At 43.9% G+C, this 18,766-nt stretch overlaps 1 protein-coding gene across 3 annotated transcripts; it reads right to left on the bottom strand.

Annotated features, from left to right (window-relative positions):
• Positions 1–213: 213 nt before the first annotated feature.
• Positions 214–18,532, bottom strand: BLM (BLM RecQ like helicase). Of its 3 annotated transcripts, none has more exons than XM_082199446.1 (22): positions 18,410–18,532; positions 16,662–16,777; positions 14,439–15,148; positions 13,799–13,964; positions 13,457–13,566; positions 12,961–13,093; positions 11,513–12,210; positions 10,492–10,683; positions 9,312–9,430; positions 8,646–8,759; positions 7,404–7,502; positions 7,153–7,301; positions 6,188–6,294; positions 5,647–5,807; positions 4,915–5,110; positions 4,192–4,382; positions 3,718–3,853; positions 3,021–3,220; positions 2,550–2,745; positions 1,729–1,851; positions 1,096–1,294; positions 214–469 (listed from the first exon to the last, which is right to left on the bottom strand). In XM_082199446.1, exons 2-22 carry the CDS (start codon positions 16,757–16,759, stop codon positions 313–315), a joined length of 4,254 nt encoding a protein of 1,417 aa, XP_082055572.1. In that variant the 5' UTR covers positions 16,760–16,777; positions 18,410–18,532; the 3' UTR covers positions 214–312. The 3 variants fall into 3 exon arrangements, with proteins under 3 accessions (XP_082055572.1, XP_082055571.1, XP_082055573.1); XM_082199445.1 differs by having other exon boundaries at positions 11,489–12,210; XM_082199447.1 differs by lacking the exons at positions 16,662–16,777; positions 18,410–18,532 and having other exon boundaries at positions 11,489–12,210; positions 13,799–13,959; positions 14,439–14,574.
• Between the last annotated feature and the right edge of the window lie 234 nt (positions 18,533–18,766).

Raw genomic sequence — 18,766 nt, forward strand, 5'->3', positions numbered from 1 at the left:
TGTTTTAAACAAACAAAGTAAAATGAAATAGATGTGGCATGATCCACAAATGCATGAAGTTCTCCATCTCTCATGGACAAAATGTTCAGAATAAAATACTGAAATCAGCAAGCTATTTGGGGAAATGGGGACCAATACAGAGGACTTATATACCACCAAACACTTTATTAGCGTGGCTCACAAGGTGCCTTGCTAGAAACTCTCACAGTATGGTTCAAGCAAATGTATTTATTAACATTAGGCATGAGTGTTACACCTCAATAAAAAATTAGTTAAACAGCTTCCATAGAAATTAAAAAGTCTCTAAGGATATTACAAAAATGAGAAAGAAGGCTTAAGGTATTGTCTGCTTTGTGGTTTTGGCGGTGCCATAATTGCAGGCCTTTTGCCAATTCCTGGCTTGGCAGGAGGAATATAAGATGTGGAACTTTTGGAGTTAGATGATGTCTTCTTGCCGGTTCTGTAACCCCTAGAAAGTTAGAAAGGGAAATATAGAATAGGTCATTGACCCAATAATTTTGTAAACATGCATATATACTTTATCTGTTGTTTCAAGAGCCTTATGAGAATTAAATCCCTAAAAAACAACCTCCAACATTTCTGCTCTGCATTTTGGCCAAATGTTTCATTTGTACATTTATAAGGTGGAGACCAGAATACCAACATGATTTCAGTTTGGCATTGGGGCTCTTGACCTCACTGCTGATACACTAACCCTTTAGCACCAGCCTGTCCCTCTCTTCTAGGTGCTTGGAATTCTCCCAATTGTTTTTGTCCATTTCATCCAGCCCTACACACCCAGCCTTACACATAAGTAAGGTGGGAATTGCTGTGATCCACAAGGACACCCTGAAAGGGACAGCACTTCCAGGCTGGCATCACAGCTTTGTCAGTCAAGATTTTACGGGATGGCTTAAAATTAAGTGATCCCATGTTGCTACTATGGCAATGTGCTCCTCACTCCTTGTGAGGTCTTCACAATAAAAATTATTTTACTTTACTGTAAAAGTGTTCTTAATTGACACCGTAGAAGGGCTTTAGTCCCATTGTTATATCTGGCTTGCCACCGAAGGATTAAAAAACAAACAGCCATACCCTTTAGAACGAGCCTGCTGGCCTCCAGACCTCATTTTCTTCTTTGATTCTCTGAAGAACTGAGGCTTTTTTCTCTTCCTTCCCTTGTTGGGTCTGTTGTGGAAATAGGCAGATGTTGTATGCAGCTCCTCCTCTGCTTCATCAGTACTGGAATTTCTTTCAGCGTCAGCTTCTGTAGCCGAAAGAGGCTTGTTTTCCGCTGTTGAAACAGACCCAGGTGTCTTTAATCCTGCGGCTTTGGATGTTGCCAAACAGAGACTATAACCCTGCAGCTTCTCCGCTTCCCCTTAGCACAGATAGTGTTATGATGTAAAGCAAGAGAATTGCTGGTCTGAAAACCACTTCAGGGTGACGGTGCCATTTGCACCACTGTCACGGAAAAAGGAATATGTGAGCAGTCTGCATGGCATGGTTTGAGTTGCTTCCATCATGGCGGGTGGGGAAGTATCATCATCATGACTGAAGTGACCAAGATTGCATTAAAAAGCCATTTCAAATAAAGGGCTCCCCGAAGAGTTCCCTGTTCCAATGGTAATCATGCAGAGAAATACAATAACTGAAGTGACTACACTTATAAATAAATAACGTGCATAACCGGAAAATGTTTCTAACAATGCAGAAGTCACACAATACCTGGCAGTGTCCATTCATAATACTTCTGCAGCACTTCAATGATTTCTGCTCCATACTTCTCTAACTTGTCCTCTGTAACACCATCAATCTGAAGCAGAACTGCAGGGTCTGGAGACAGTGTCTCTGGAGACCAGGAAAGAAAAACAGATCTTTAAAATGGCTTGACATCTGAGAATGTCTGGTATAAGCAGGGACAAGGATACATATGCTGAACATTTTTTGTTGTTGAAAAGATTGATCACCACACAAGGCAGTGACTTCTTTTACAAGCAGAACAGTCCATTTGCTTTCTATCTTCATACAAAAAGAGCACAGCATAATCTCTCAGTTCTGCTATTAAGAGTGTTGTTCTGAAATTCCCATGCAAGGGCCATACAAGCCTGGCAGTCACCAGGAATATCACAGAGGGAAAGAGTTACAGTACAACCACATCTTGCGTGGGGGATATGCTCTGGGGATGGCGCATATATGCAACAACACATACACCTGAACCACTCCCTTGGGACCACCCTTGCACGACCATCCTTACACCTTCCAAGCAAGGCAGAGCAGTTTTAAGCTCATGCCTAGCTTACTGGCTCTGGAACGCTCTCACAAAATCTTGCTGGGCCAGCTGAGTAAGGAAGTCTGAGAGCTTAAAAGCTCTTTCCAATGCCATGAAAATGCAGCGTAAAATGAGCTTGCACGCAGTTAATTTGCAGGATTTCAGCTGGCTGGCTTTCAACTACACAAGGTTGAAATTGTGCATACAAGACGCAACGGTACTGTACTTCATTAACAGACACAGACTTGAACCGTTTCTCCATGAGCACCAACATTACCTGCAATTCTTTTAAGCGTGGCAGTGTTAAAAACATTGAAGTAATGAACATCAAACGCTTTCCCAAGGTTTTTGCAGACATCTGTGAGTTCTGAGAGACATTTCTTAACCATCTCTTCCCGCTGGGAAATTTTGATCACTGATGCCCTTTGGTGCTTGCGAATGCTGCTGGCACTTTCAGTTTCATGGAACTCTACCTGAAGGAAGCAGAAGAAGAAAATCTCACTAATGTACAACTGAATCTAAGATGTGCAGTTTCCTTCTATGCAGCTTGAGACTATGACAGCAACACAGGTAGAGGATGAAGGCACCCATTGGAGGAAAAGGAGCATCTCCTTTTTCAGCCATTCTCTGCAAGACCTTGGGATTTTCTTAACTATATTCCTGGGTCGCTCCAAGGTCCTAACACCTACTTGAGGAGGAGACAGGGCATGACACTTTAGGCAAGTAGATGAATTTAGCTCTTACACACCTGCAGAGATCCATTCAGCACAGCATAAGCTTTCTCACCAGTCTGGACATATGCAACTGCTTGGTCATTAGCAGTGATGTAAAGGTCTTCCTCTAGAATCTTGTCCAGTACCAGTTTCCTAAAGAGTCGCTCAGCATTATGGCGTGAGTAGGCTGCTCCTTTGCCAAACAGGCCAGACTGAATCTTGGCACTCTTTGTACCTGTACAGAAAAACACAGTGTGTCTTCTTGATAAAGGCAAAAGCAGGAAAGATGCTTCAGCACAAGAATCCCCAGAGTGATTTAACCACCTTCCCTCTCATGACCAAGGCCAGATGGCAAAATGAACCAAAACCACATGGGAGGTTGGCTAGCTACTCCTCACTCACCAGAAAATTACATAAGGAATATTTATTATTATTTAACATACATGACCCACTAAGGAAGATAACAGAAGTCAAAACAGTAACAACTAATTGCATATTTGTTCAAAATCCAATTAAAACTTTTTAATTAATTCAACAAAATTGATTAAATTAATCCAGTGATACCAGCTTTTCAAAGTCTGATAGTAATTGACACCTCTCTGCCTCCCCCTTGCCTCTTAGCACTCCCCTAGGTAATCCCCCCCTCCAGGAGCTGGTACCACCCACTTTGGGAACCAGTGATCCAAGAAACAAATCCAACACTGAGTGTTGACAGCATACACTGCAACTTACCCAAGAAAATGTCAATCATCATATTCAAGGTGTATCTCCCTGTGTTATTCCTTCTTACTCGCTTCTCGCCACAATGCTCCTGAACAAACCTAACAATGTTTTTCACGTCTTCTGTCACGTTCCGTGGTTTATAATCCTAAAAAAAACCAGTTTTGAGGAGGAAAGATTGATTTGTTGCACTACACCTGGCTGTTGACAATACAGTATTGGCCCCAATTTGGATACGGTTCCAAACTCAAGATATACAAGCTAAGTGAAGTGTTAGCTTAAATCTGAGAGATTAATCTGAAGGAAATACAAGAAAAAACAAGTCATACATTGAAGAAAACAGCTGGAAGTCATTGTCCACAAGTTGCAATCCTTAGTTTCTTCAGCCCAAAAATCACTCCTGCCCAGTCGCTACCAGAAATACATGCGTTCTAACCTCCAAAGAAATAACACGTTTTGAAGAGTTAAGAAGCAGAACTGGCTTACCTGCTTCCTGCTGCAGTTGTCACAACTGACTTCAGGGTGTTCCTTGCAAAACCTAGAGTTGAAGCCTGTTTCCCCAAAGTAGGCCAGCAGCTGTACTCTCCGGCACTCCACGATATTCTCACAGTAATGGACCATGCTGTAGAGATTGTTGAAATGTGTCTGCCGTGTGTGGCTGTTCCCATCTTTTTCCACTGAAATTCAAAGAATGCAGCTTTTGACTTTTCCGTAATAAAGGCAAGACAAAGAGCGAGAGCTTGCTTTTCCTTCCGACCAACAATTTGAAGATATGTATGAAGAAGAAGCCAAAAAGTTCAAACTTTAAGTTTGTGGGCTGGATTTCAACCCTTTTTAGTAGGATACACAGAAGAGAAAGGAATGAGACACTGCAGCATTTTTTCCATATAAAAATTGAGGAGTTTATGGGAAAGGAATTCTTCAGGAAGTTTACAGTATTTATAGTCTGCTATGGCTAGATGCTGCACACTGCTTGTTCCTGGCAACCTAGACGAAAACGCTTAAAGCCTAAAACTTGAGACGCAAACGCCAAGTCATTCTATTGCAGGCAGTGCTTCTATGTTTTATAGCCATGATGGCTGAAGTGGGCTGCTAACACTGTTCTATGACAACAATTATAAAATTACACCCCCCCCCCACACACACATTAAAGCCCATTCTTGCATGATTCTGGTCACAAGATTTGAGATGTCGCAGAGAAATGCTTACTAAATATGAGTCTTCTCAGCCTGTTGACATCACTATAGGTGTAGAAGAGCAGGCAGTGAGAAATTTCTCCATCACGCCCAGCTCTGCCCGACTCCTGATAGTAACCTTCAACAGATTTAGGAAGAGAGGCATGGATCACGAAGCGCACATCAGGTTTATCAATCCCCATGCCAAAAGCAATGGTTGCACAAATAATCTGGAAGACAACAAAAAACAGGATTTGCATACTTTATACACTGAACTGACACAGTGCTTTCTGGCTTGATATTCTGGTCGACTTCAGGCTCACCTCAAAGAGGGTAAAGACGAAGACACACACAAATCCATTGAGAAAGGCCTGAAAACTGACCAGCTAAACAGACGGGGCCATTTGTTTTGCCACAGGAGCTAACAACCATTTAGATCTGTGCTGGCTACACCCTATGTTCGTTTTAAATATTTCTACAGTGGTACCTCAGGTTACATATGCCTCAGGTTACATACGCTTGCGGTTACAGACTCCGCTAACCCAGAAATAGTGCCTCAGGTTAAGAACTGTGCTTCAGGATGAGAACAGAAATCGTGCTCTGGTGGCGCAGCGGCAACAGGAGGCCCCATTAGCTAAAGTGGTGCTTCAGGTTAAGAACAGTTTCAGGTTAAGAACAGACTTCCGGAACAAATTAAGTACTTAACCCGAGGTACCACTGTACTTGTGTGTGATATCAGCACCTTCTACAGTTTCGTCTCCTTTACCTGACATCCGTCCTGATTAATCCACTTCTGCTGCACATGGTCTCTGGTGCTGTCCGCGAGACCAGCGTGATAGGCAAGTGCAGAAAGGCCAGAGCTCTGCAAAGTGCTGGCAACCGAGTCACATTCGTATCGGGAGAGGCAATAAATTATCCCAGAGTCATCTAAAGAAAAAGAAAAAACAGGCAAAATATGGGAGCTGGAGTATTCAGTCCCATCAAATAAAGTAAATTAAAAGTGACAGAAGTCGCACACCCCTCTGAGCTACATTTCACAGAACTGAAGAACTTTCTGACAGTGATAGCTGTTTGATAGTGGAACGGACTCCTTTGGAAGGTGGTGGCCTCTCCTTCATTGGAGCTTTTTAAGCAAAGGTTGGGTGGCCACCTGTCATGGATGCTTTAGTTGAGATTCCGGCATTGCAGAGGGTTAGATTAGATGACCCTCAGGGGCACCTTCCAACTCTACAATTCTTTCATTCTTTGAAAAAGCCTCGATTCACACGAATAAATCCTGCCAGAGGAAGGAAAGGAAGTAAACTCACTTGGGTGGTATTTTCGGATCCAATCCAAGCAGTCCAGCGCAACACTTTTGGGCTTCTTGGGCAAAACATCGTATTTCAGGTTCCGCCTGTTAAAGCTCATGCTAAACCTGGAAAATATCCATTGCAAGAAATTTTTTTCTTCTTTAAAAAAACAGTAAATTGCTAAAGGATATGTGTATCTTAAATAATATCTTAAGAAAAGCCACCAGTGCTTTCCCATGTACTTGCATGGCCCCCACCATGCCATAGCATTTGGGCTGGACACACCAGCAGCTCCTTGTATGCTAAGTATAGGAGGCTGAGAGGCCAAGGAGGGCAGGTAAGTCATTTCTTTCTCTTAAGGGAAAGGGCCAGAAGTGGCGCTGAAGGAAATAAACAAACACAGGGAAGAGAAAGGAAGAGAAAGAGATAACAGATCTGTTATAGGGCAAAGAAGTCAATCTAAAGGAAATAGGCCAGAAGGATGAAAAACTAGTGGCTGGGGCTTGTGGGGTGGGGAGAAGATTCAAGCTGAGTGTGAAAGGAAAATAGGGGGGAGATATCATAGGAGATGGGATAAAAAAACAACTTCTGGGATGCTTGGGGGCAGGGCAAGGAAAATATAAAAATCAAAGGCCTTCTCTACCCGACTAAAATGGGACTGAATTCTGACAAAAATGGTAAGGCTGAGTCACAATACCTCCAGAACAAATGCCTGCAGGTAGCTTGAGGAAAGCTGACCTATGGAACTCCTTTTCATGAGCTAAAGGCTGTGCCAGAGAATTTCCAAAGACTGATTAGATATCGCTTAGAAAAAGATGTCAGCAATTGCCAGCTGATGATGCCAGACACAGCAAATGCCACTGGCCACCATTTTAATGCTGCCTGCCCTGTGCCACCATTTTGGGCCTTGGGGGTTTTCAGCGATCTCATGTGGGCCACTGGGTATAGTAAGTTGGAGAAATCCTGGTGTAGAGCAAACTTACACCTGTGGCTTCAGCATCTCCAGTTGATTCAGGACATCCTTTTGCACCCTTGCGTTTGCGGTGGCAGTAAGAGCCATCATAGGAACGGAAGCAAATTTCTTACGAAGCATATTCAGCCGCTTGTAGTCTTGGCGGAAGTCGTGGCCCCACTAGTCAAAAGATTTTTTAAAAAAAGTTAATTTGCTTACAGATCAATGCAAGGGTTCAGCTGGTTCCCCAACCTCAGACATTTCCAAAAAAGAGAAGGTCACCTGACTAACGCAGTGTGCCTCGTCAATCACAAAGCGCGCCAACAGCTTCCGCTCATAGAGATTCTCCAGGGTTGACATCAGCCGGCCACTCGAGCAGACCTAAGGAAGACCCACACCCAAGGATCCAGAAACTTTAGTGGAGAATTGCTATCACTGTATATTCGCACGTAGCAAATTCCTTTCTACATCACTTTTCAGCATAAAAAGTGCTTTAGCCTCCTTATCTCATTTGCCCTCATCCACCATTTCAGATAGACTTGGTGTTGTAAAATTTAGGGTGCACACATAGCAGACACCCAGTCCTCAGAAAACTAATCCTTCACCCTTCAACATTTGGAAAATTTCTCGAGAGAAATTACACACAGAACAATCTCAAAAAGCCATCTTGGTTCTCCTAAGGACTCTAAATGTTTTCTCTGCAGAGGAGAACCAGTATACCAGATCTTGGAGAACCAGTATACTTTCATTCTAGCCTGTTAAAACAAGGACAACATGAATTTCCTATGGAACATTGTATAAAATCATTTATAACTGTATAATTTGAGTCCTCCATAATCCCTCTTGCCTGAGAACACATAGGCAGATAGCAATCAGGGAAAGTTCCTGAAGGGATTCCTCTCCCAAATCTATGAACCTCCTTTGTGTTAATTGTCATTGTTTGTCAAAATGCTCTGCACTGAGGGATGTTGGCTGGGCATCCTGATTGTCTCAACAAATGCTAATATTTTGCATAAACCTTGCCTGGAACTATGTAAAACTTGCTAAATCCTTGGGAATGTCACACCTTGACCTGCCTGAGCCACTGTAGCCCCACCTTGTGTGTGATGTAATTTCTGGTTTGTAAAGGGGCCAAAATGTAGCCCTTTAAAAAGAGATGTTTTTTCTTTGCGCTTGGTCTCTTTTACCTCTTTTGCAGGGAGGGGAGGGAACTCTGTTGCAAAAAGAATAAATAAGGATCTGCTTTGCTTTCTTTAGATCCTTGCCTCCATCCACTCATCTGAGTGATCATGAACTTAGGAGTCTCAGTCCCTTGGGGAGTTGGGCAGCAAAAAAACTAAACCCCAATTTTCTACACCATTGATAAGCAGAGGCCTGCTCTAGTCATGCAAGCAGAGTTCATGTCTGAGCCGGGATGGAAGCCTAGCTCTCCTCCATCCAAACCTGCTGGCTTCCTTTGCCTGGTGGGCTGTCTCCTGTATATGATAAAACCCAATGCTGGTGGTGCTTAGACCTTATGCAAACCTTCTCTGGAGTAACATAGAGGAGTTTTATGATGGGGTCTTTCTTCGACAGCTGCATGTAGATTCTGGATGCTTCAGCATCAGTCTTGTCACCTGTCAGGTGAGTTGCTGGAATCTATGACAGAAGAAGAGCTGTTTGCACTCAGTATAAAGTAGCTCCCTGTGTTCCTGAGTCAGATCTATTAGTCCATTTACTATTATCTACAATGACTGATAGCGATTCTCTGGGATTTCAGATAGGGTTCTCTCCCAACCCTAGAATGAATCAGGGATCTTCTGCATGAAAAGCAGGTACTCTCCCACTGAGATACAGTGATAGACTAAATAGATGCAACAGCAAATGGATGGTGAATTCAACACTCATTTTACACTATTATCTACAGTAAGTCAAAAACAGTACACACAGATAAAGTACTAGCTTCCATGATGTAGGCCTAAATGTGTGTCCATGCTCCCTTCCTTGCCTGCTATGGTGCCGAGCTCCCAAACTTTGGATCAACTTGAATCTGAATAACAATGCCCAAATATTGGAAATAAGGAACGGAAGTTTCTAATTTGCATGAAGTCATACCCCAGAGCAAAGAGCAGAATCGGTCACGACTAATGAAGATGCAGACAACTCTCCTCATGCAAAGGATCAATGAGAAAACCATGGGCTTGAACTCACATCCATTGATGTTAGCTTCTGAACTTGATCCACTATCAGTGACCTCAAGGGGGAGATCACAATGGTGACTCCCGCTGAAACGCAAGCTGGTAGCTGGTAGCATAAGCTCTTCCCACCTCCTGTGGGAAGGGAAAAAACCAAGGATTAGTTGGAAAGCTCACCTGGGCAGTAAGCAAATGCAGGTTGTCCAGAAACCTACGCCCTAGAATATTTCAACAAATTTTCAATCTGGGTTTCAAAATTACTTTCTGCACTCCTCCAACTCCTACTAAGAATGGATCACTGCAAACACAACTTAAGTACAGGTTTTATGATCAATGCATTAGGAATTTTAGTTCTGGTAACTTTTGTCAGACAGTGTTTTTTATTTTTTAATCGAAAATTCTCATTATGTCATGCTTTAAGAGTTGCTACACTGTCTACATAAGAACATCAGAAGAGTTGTGCTTGATCAGGCCAAAGGGGGCCCCATCAAGACCAGAATCCTGTTCTCACAACGACCAACCAGATGCCTCTTCTGGGAAACCCGCAAGCAGGATCCAAAGAACAAGAGCACGCTCCTCTCTTGTGGTTTCCAGCAACTGGCATTCAGAAGCATTGCAGCCTTCAACTGTGGAGGCAGAGCACAGGCATCGTGGGTAGTAGCCCCCAATAGCCCCTCCTCCATGACTTTGTCTAGGTCACATAAAGTCTCTAACCAGTTGCAAAGAATCATGCTTAATCGTTAGAGCCAGTGGGAATGCATGCCAGCTTAGAAAATATTAGCAACTTGTTTATATCCTGTTGGAAGCCGCCCAGAGTGGCTGGGGCAACCTAGTCAAATGGGTCGGGTACAAGTAATGATTCAACTCATGGATTATATTCAGTGATTTAAATCAATTCACCCTGCATTTAGCAACCCCACACCTCCACTATGATCCAGATCTCCCCACAACCTGTTTGTCAGTCTTCAACTTTGCTGTCCAAATGCACATTGTGTGTCCTTAAGGACAGCACCTTTCACTTTGCTGACATACACGATAAAAGGTTGTGGCACTTCATCACCTCAGGAGGCAAAAGGTCATCTGCCAGGAGTCTCCCGCACCTTTTTACTCGTTGCACGCCTTCTGAAAACCTCCCAGGTTGCCAGACTAGCCCCCTAGACCACATGCGGTTGGCAGGCACCCTTGCCATCACACACCTGTGGGCATTAAGATGAAGCAGTCTTCGCCCAACAGAGCAGCATTGATGGCTTCAAGCTGATTCGTCCGGAAGTGATGCAGACCAAATCTTTTGTGAAATATCTTCATCATTTCATTAGAATGGGGAAATGCTAAGCCTCTGAAGTGCTCTAGCAATGGATTTCTGGAAGGTGAATTTTTAACCTGTGGATCTAGAAGAAAACAGGTTACCAGAATAAATAACAATTGCTTGGTTTTTGTGTGTGCTCTGTAGCATATCAACAGCTTACTCTTAACCCATTTTGCATAATTATAAGTATACTAGTGGAACTAGATAGGTGGAGTGTGATCCTCAACTGTGTTGGCAATGCAAAATCAAGAGCTGGGAGTTATCCTGGATTCCTTAATAATATAACTATAGGACCCTGTGAAATCTAAACTCAAAGTCATGCTTCTGGTCTCACTGAAAGTAATTGATTCACACATCTAAGCAATTTTGGTCCCCGCTATTTACAACAGCAGAGTTTGGCACCGGCTTAACTCTCACTTTGGAAATGACCCAGTGATCTTTTCAAAATTTATCTTTGAAACAAAACAGTGTCGGGCAGCAAAGCTGACATTTCACAACAGCAGCCCTAACCCCCACAGAAGCAGCAGCAGCACAACCACAATGCAAAACCAGAGAACGTCACTGCTCAAGTTAATGTGAGAGCAAATTCCTGCTGTTTGAAAAGGAAAATGCGATACACTCCCTAGAGCAGAATTTGGTATCGGTATAGAAGAAAAATCCTGTGTGTGTGTGTGTCACATTTCTCAAAGTATTTCAGAACTCAGAAATGCAGTGACAAAAGTGTGACCTCGTGAAGGAAAAGCAAAGCTGCTACCAAGTGACTGTGATGAAGCAATGAATAGTATTCCCATTGCAACTCAAGCAATGTGTCAGATTAGTTAATTACTCTCTACACAATAGCTCCCTGGCACAACTAGCTTCTGTGACAGAGAATTAGCATAATTTACCCAAGCAGTTCTTGGCAGGCGCACCTTGGCAGTTTGCTCTGGGAAAAATAGGATTTGAAAAATGACCATTTCCCTTAGCTGTAAGGGAGCTTTTTTCCAGGAATGGTTTGGCAGGCTGTGCTTCCTCAGCTCGCTGGTAGCAAGTACTAGGTGGCTGTAAAGTTGAAGTGTTTATTACGTTGTCCAACTCATCAAAGTCATCAATATCAAAATCATCATCAAAGGCCACATTCTCTGTTGCTGAGGAATTCTCTCTCAAATTACTTTGAAGGAGAGTGAGTTTCTCTTGGTCTTGATTCCCCTTTGAACACAGCCAACCCTTTTCTCCCCATTCTGTCCTTGGATTTTTGATGGAACTGGTCAGAGAGGAGATTCTTTTCTCGACTCCTCTTTTAGAAAGAGACAATCCTGCATTTTCCGAGATGCTACTCTCCATAGCAAAAGTCTTGGGAAAAACTGACAGGTCAGCATTACTGGAGTCTTGAGTGCTTGGTACAAAGGAGGGGGTTGAATGAAAGTTATGCTGGGGTGCAACCTTTGGGGAAGGTTGTCTAGACATGAACAATTCCCTACAAGGGTCAGTGGCAGAGGTTTTTCCCAGTTGAAAAGAAACACCACCATCCATAGATCTTTCATGTCCAGAATAAAGTTTGCAATTTTCATCCAAAGATATGCCACTGTCCTTTCTACTTCCATTAGTGCCATTCTTTAAGAGTTTTCTTCTGGAAATAAAGAAAAAAAATATGAACTATTAATACACAGAATCACAGAGTTGGAAGGGACCCCAAGGGTGATCTAGTCCAACCGCCTGCAATGCAAGGATCTCAGCAAAAACAAGCTTACTCCATGTGACAACCATTTAGATATTTGAAGATGGCTATCATATCTTCTCTCAAGTCTCCTCTTATTTCAACTTTTTATAGGTCAGGTTAATAGCCAAAGAGCCAGATAAAGATGCCTTTGCTTACCAAAAAAATTGATATAAACTTGCCTCAATTGCCAGACCAAGATTTCTTGAGAGTATTTATCTCAGGAGGGACACTGGTGGCAAAAAAAGCCCCCCTTGGGGACGCAGGTGCCGCTGTGGGTTAAACCACAGAGCCTAGGACTTGCCGATCAGAAGGTTGGCGGTTCGAATCCCTGTGATGGGGTGACCTCTTGTTGCTCGGTCCCTGCTCCTGCCAACCTAGCAGTTCGAAAGCACGTCAAAGTGCAAGTAGATAAATAGGTACCGCTCCGGCGGGAAGGTAAACGGTGTTTCCATGCGCTGCTCTGGTTCGCCAGAAGCAGCTTAGTCATGCTGGCCACATGACCTCGGCTAGTAAAGCGAGATGACAGCCGCAATGCCAGAGTCGGTAACGACTGGAGCTAATGGTCAGGGATCCCTTTACCTTTACCTATTTATCTCAGAGACACAAGAGATAAACAGAGTCTGTGACCACACTCTAGGTTAGTGGCATCTCAAGACAGACCTGCGATCTCTATGCTGAAGGAGCTCTTTTCCACACGACAAAGACTTCAGCTCCCATTCTGGAACGGAATCCACCAGCTTGCAGATGTCTTCCATCACATTGTAGAGGGACCATCCCAAAAGTGAATGCTTGTCTGAAATGAAACACAGTAAGGTTAAAGCACCACTTTAGTCACCATCTACCAGCAACCTGAAAATGACCTGCTTTTTCAAGGAAGTCCTTAAGATTCTCTTCAGTGGAATTTAAGCATGTTTGTAATTCAAAAGGAAACAAAGGAGGTTTTACAGGAAAACATGCCCACCACACAGTTCTTAGGTGTTTTTAAAAAAACCTGAAGTCACATTGTAAAATCTTAATAGAAGCTGAGCACTTACTACCCAGTCCTGTGATTTAGTCAGGTGCAAGGCTGCAGACAGGTCTGTATCTGAAGACCACAATGAGGTCTGCACTTTCTGAAAGCAAGCAGGTGAAGCCCCTTCAGGAGGAGTTATTTTACCTTCCTGCCTATCACTGTTTCCATGGGTGGTTTCTCCAAAGTCTGGAAGGCTGCTTTTCAAGCTTCCAGGGGTCAGTGTTTTCTCAACAGCAGCTTCTCTGGAAACATACCTAACATTAAAAAGAAGTCGTTAAGTCATCCCGTATAAATACACTGCTGTGAATAAAGTTTTTCGCATCAGCTAGAAAACACTTCTTACTAAGCTTATTTGTTCCACCAGCATTTTGGTCATTCACTGATGAAAAACTCCAGATCCATGATTTCACCATCCTACCCGGGCTACTTCTACCAGAGATGGTCCTGGTAAAGAACCAAGTTGTGGACTTATCATTTCCATCATACCTAATGCTTTTCAAAGAGGATGCAGAAGAAGGTATTTCTTCCTCTGGAGAGGGTGGAATGCAGTCTACGTAGTTTTCATCTTCAAAGGCATCATACATAGCTGGATCATTCCACACTTCATCTGGTTCCTCACTTTCATTTAGGATGAAGTCAGCGTCATTCTGTGCTTTAACACAAGCAATAAGAATATTTGACTAACAGCAGTTTTAAAACACACTGAGGACAATTTAAAAAATCAATAAAACCCACCCAGTAATACATAAAATCCACCCAGAAAAAAAAATCTAACAGACACAACTTAAAAACCCAGCCACCTATCCCCACTGCAAAAACCCCCCACCTTTGGGTGCTGTATCCCACATGGAGATGGGCCTTCTCCATGGTGGGACCCCAGATTTAAAACTCCCTGCTCCTTTATATTTAGTCAACTATGTGCTAGAAAGCATTTGATAACTGACTGAATACATCTATTTGCATGGTGTGAAAATGAACTAGTATATGCAGTTTTATGGCTTATTCTGTATTGGGTGGTTTAATGATTCTTTGTTACTCAGATCGAGATCTTGGACAAAGGATGCTATATAAACGTTTAAAATAAATAATGCTATTAATAGACTTGACTAGAAAGAAAGCCATCTACCTTTCAAATGCTCTTCCTTTTTGTCACCAAAGGGACTTTCCACAGGCTTCTCCTCTTGAAGATTTTCACTTACAAAGCTTTCACAAGGGCTGGGTGTGGGAGAATCAAGGCAAATGACAGACTGGCTTACAGCAGGATCTGGTTCCTTGTAAAGCACCTGTATTTTGTTCTTCTCACGCACAGAGGGTCCATTACATTCTTGGTTAGCTTTTCCCATGCCATCTGCCTTTAATGACTTAGTGGGGATAGGACTATGGTTTTTTGGAGCCTTCCTAGCTTTTACAGACTGGGTGTCTGAAAAGGAACCAGGCCGCTTTGAGCATACCTTTCGCGGACCAGATATTTCAAAGTCATCAGTGTCATCCCAGACATCATCAATATTAATAACTGAATTGTATGAAGAATTATGGTCTGATTTCAGGAGCTGATGGTCATCTGGTTTGCTGCCCACATCACTTTCTTTTACAGAAGACTGGAAACAAGCCAGAACATCTCGACATTGCTCATCTGGATAATTGTGCTTTCCTTCCTGCTTTTTCAATGTTGTTTCAAAAACTTCACTGATTCTCATCTGCTTATCCTTTGACACACTTGGATTTGTCAAGGAAGAGTTAGCATCCTTCTCTTTTAAGGTCAAATCCTTTGTTTCAGCTAAATATTTTACTGGCGTACAGTTACCAAGAGAGGTTTTCTTTTTGAATGTAAATCCCCTACAAAAGAGCCAAACAGTTTATTCAGACTTTGAGTGATTCATCAAGTCCTGCATTCTTTATGCCATAGTATTTTCCTCTGCTTTCAAACATATGCTTGAATACTATATACAAACATTGCAAAAATAAATAAATGAGATATTTAATCTTAGTCTCATTTTGGCATTCAGTTTCTTATCACTTATTCTGTTTAAATTTTAAACAGCAAATTAGTACTCACGTTTATAGTGGACCAAAGTATCTTGAAAGATAATAATCAATATACAGTATGTACCAGGAAACAGATAATTGGACCAGGAAAGTGAGCATGCCCAGATTTTTTTAAAAAATTAGCCTTTCATTTCATTTCAAGCCATGTATTTAAATTCCCAAACATGTTGCTCATTAACTATTTCTAAGCATTACTAATGCCTGAAATTAGACAGAAATTACCTTTAAATGTGTTTTACATTTACCCAAGCTTTCCGGGACTCCTATTTTTAAAATTTCTAAAAGGATTTTGTATACATCTGTCAGGGGTTCAGGAGCAGAGGCAAGGGCAAGGGAGGAAACAGAGAGCGAGGGGGAGGAGGCAGAAGAAAGGATGAGTGATGACGACGACCCGAGATCTCCGAGTCTTTCCAGTGAATCAGAAGATTCACAGAAAGGAGCACCAGTGGCCAGGGCAAGGGGGGAGCCTAGGGGGACACCCCAGGAGGAAAGGGCCAGAGGGGGCTCAGAGGGGAGCAGTTGGAAATCGGGACCAGCGTCACCAACAGAGAGCAGGGGAGAGGAAGGGAGTCAGGTATCAAGCGCTGGCAGCTCACAACAGGAGGGAGGGCACGAGTCAGGAGTGGCCACACCTCCATCGGGGAGCGAAGAAATGGTCAGACGGAAAGTGGAAGGTTGGGCGCGCGCGCCAAGTTCAAATACACAGGAAGGTGGTGTAGTAAGCAGCCCGGAAAGGGAGCCAGGTCCTAAAGCCCGGCGCAAGGAGACAGAAGGGTCCGGGGGGTCAGCGTCAGAAGAGTCCCGGAAGGAAGAGACCACGGGGGGCAGAGGGACCCAGAGAAGAACGGTCAGGCGGAAAAGGTGGAGTAAGGCTAGGATATTAAGTTGGTGTACAGGAGGCGGGGACCCAGACAGAGCTTCGCCGGTCTAACCCATAAGACGTAGAGCTGCACGCAGCAGCTGGAGAATGGAAACTGTAACTCAATAAAGACTTTTACAAAGTGATTGCTGGCTAGCGTGATCCTCTGTGAGCTAGGATCTGGAAGCAGCTCTGACAACATCGTTCACTTTTATTTGTGTGTGTGTGTGTGTGTGAGAGAGAGAGAGAGAGAGAGTGTGTGTTACTTTCCCCCTTATTTTTATCCAGTTCTTAAGGTATTTTCCATGTTATGGCAAGAGGAAAATAAATATTTCCCCAAGTAACTATCATTAATGTCTAGTACACGCTCAATATCTGGTAAATATTGATTGCCACTTTTTGATCATGTTCAGTTTGAGATGCTCGGGGGGGCGCAATACTTACATAGTCTTGGGTTTGAGAGGCGCCAGGTTTCTTAGAGGGGCTTTGGCTGAATGAAGTGCAAGCTGCTTCTGCAGGTTATTCTGAGGAACGGCTGCCATTCTGTTTTTTTAAGTAGGCTGGGGGAGAGAAAACAAACAAAACCTACACAGTTGAAATACATAAGTATCGTAAGCGAAAATAAACTTTGGTCAATAAGAAGTTGAAAATGACTTTAAGGCCAGTTATATTCCCCACTGTAGGCAGAAGCAGGAGCTTGAGCCTCTGTTTTGACAATGGTATCCAAAGCAAAACCAGCAAAGCTGAGCTAGACAAATGCCCCAGCAATTGTAATCACAAGCTAGTTCAAAGGTGCTGAGATTCCCATTCAAGCTTTCCTGAAGGGCTCCAGTTCTGCGGCAGAGTGCCTGCTTTACTTATAATAAGGCCATTGCTAGATTAAAAGATGGGAGAAAGATTCTCCCATAGACCTTGGAGGACTTCTGACTGCCAGCTTAGATGGTCTAGGAGCATAAGGCAGCTTCAGGTAGTCCATCTGCCCCAGCGCCAAAGGCAGGGGGATATCTGCTGAAGATGATCCCAATTCACTCAGACGAAGGACCATAATAGCTCAGCAACAGCATAGCTGCTTTGCATGCAAACTGCCCCAAGCCCCTTGGAGAAAAAGGTGGTATATAAATGCAGGTAACAACAATAACCCCAGCAACATCACAACCATAACAACCACAATCACCACAACCCCCAACAGCGTTTCCTGGGAAGCTTCCCTGCCTCAAACCCTGGAGAGACTCTCGCTGCCAGTCAGTGTGGGCTGCGCTGAGCTAGATGGGCCAATGGCCTGACTCAGCAGGAAGCTGCTCCCCACGTTCCAGGGAGATGCCTGGCAGCCAATGGTCCCAGGAGCCAGGGCCGGATTTAGATTTGATGAGGCCCTAAGCTACTGAAGGTAATGGGGCCCTTTATATGTCCAGCTGTCCTTTGTCAACAACAAATTGTCACTGTTTTTGTGTTGAATATACAGTGGTACCTCGGGTTACATACGCATCAGGTTACATACACTTCAGGTTACAGACTCCGCTAACCCAGAAATATTACCTCAGGTTAAGAACTTTGCTTCAGGATGAGAACAGAAATCGTGCTCTGGTGGCGCAGCGGCAGCAGGAGGCCCCATTAGCTAAAGTGGTGCTTCAGGTTAAGAACAGTTTCAGGTTAAGAACGGACCTCCGGAACGAATTAAGTTCTTAACCCGAGGTACCACTTTATGCTATATGGTCATTTATGGACCTAACAGGTATCTAAAGCCATTTGCACATAATAAAAGGCTAGGAGGCGGGGCCCATTATTTACATCATAGGAGCCTACACAACATAAAACACTGGCTGTATATAGGTTTTACTTTATTTGTTTTTTATCTTATATTTTGGAAATGTATATCCATTTTTTTTTCATTAATTTTTTTTGGGCCCCCCAAGCTATAGCTTGTTTAGCTTATACGTAAATCCGGCACTGCCAGCAGCACAGCCGCTCCGAGCGCCGCCGCCCCCCCCCCCGCCTGCCCTTGCCAGCGCAGCTCCCGCCCCCCTCCAGCTCTGCTTGCAGTGGGGCGGGAGACCTGGGGGTCGTCCAGCAGCAGGCGGCCTCTCGCAGAATCGAAAGGAGCCCAATGGATGATCAAGTCCAACCCCCTGCGATGCATCGGTCCGCGTGGCACCCCCTCTCCCCCCACGACTTCACCGCTCCCAAGGACCCACCTTCACCGCAGAAGCGGCTCTCGCCGCAGTCGCCTCGCTCCCTCCTCTTCGCATTTAGCGCCTTCTCAGCCTCCCGAGTATCCTATTGGCTAAGGAAGAGCTCCTTCCCGGCTGCAAAGGAAGTGACGTCGCCTACAAGTCCAGCGCCCGCAGAAGGTCCGGTGGGAAAAGGACACCTCCGGGCCTTTGCGGGCCGGGGAAGGGTTTCCGCCGAAGAAGCAACCCCCCACCCGCCCCAACCTCATTTCCCCCGGCTAATTCATCTGATAGATGCAGATCCGGCGCCCCCAGAACAAACTCACGACCAGCCTTTTTTTGAGCCTTTATTTGTCAAAACTAGAAACATCATCCTTACAA

The sequence above is a fragment of the Podarcis vaucheri genome, assembly GCF_965113315.1.
Source record: "Podarcis vaucheri genome assembly, chromosome: 14".
NCBI classification, from domain to species: Eukaryota; Metazoa; Chordata; class Lepidosauria; order Squamata; family Lacertidae; genus Podarcis; species Podarcis vaucheri.

Bases quoted from the DNA above. Each gene is read 5' to 3' on its own strand.
- BLM (XM_082199445.1), bottom strand. From the start codon at position 16,759: ATGGCAGCCGTTCCTCAGAATAACCTGCAGAAGCAGCTTGCACTTCAT. The intron at 3,854-4,191 runs GTAAGCCAGTTC...GGTTTTTTTTAG, and splicing joins ACAACTGCAGCAGGAAGCAG to GATTATAAACCACGGAACGT. The intron at 1,852-2,549 runs GTAATGTTGGTG...CCTGGTCTCCAG, and splicing joins CACGCTTAAAAGAATTGCAG to AGACACTGTCTCCAGACCCT.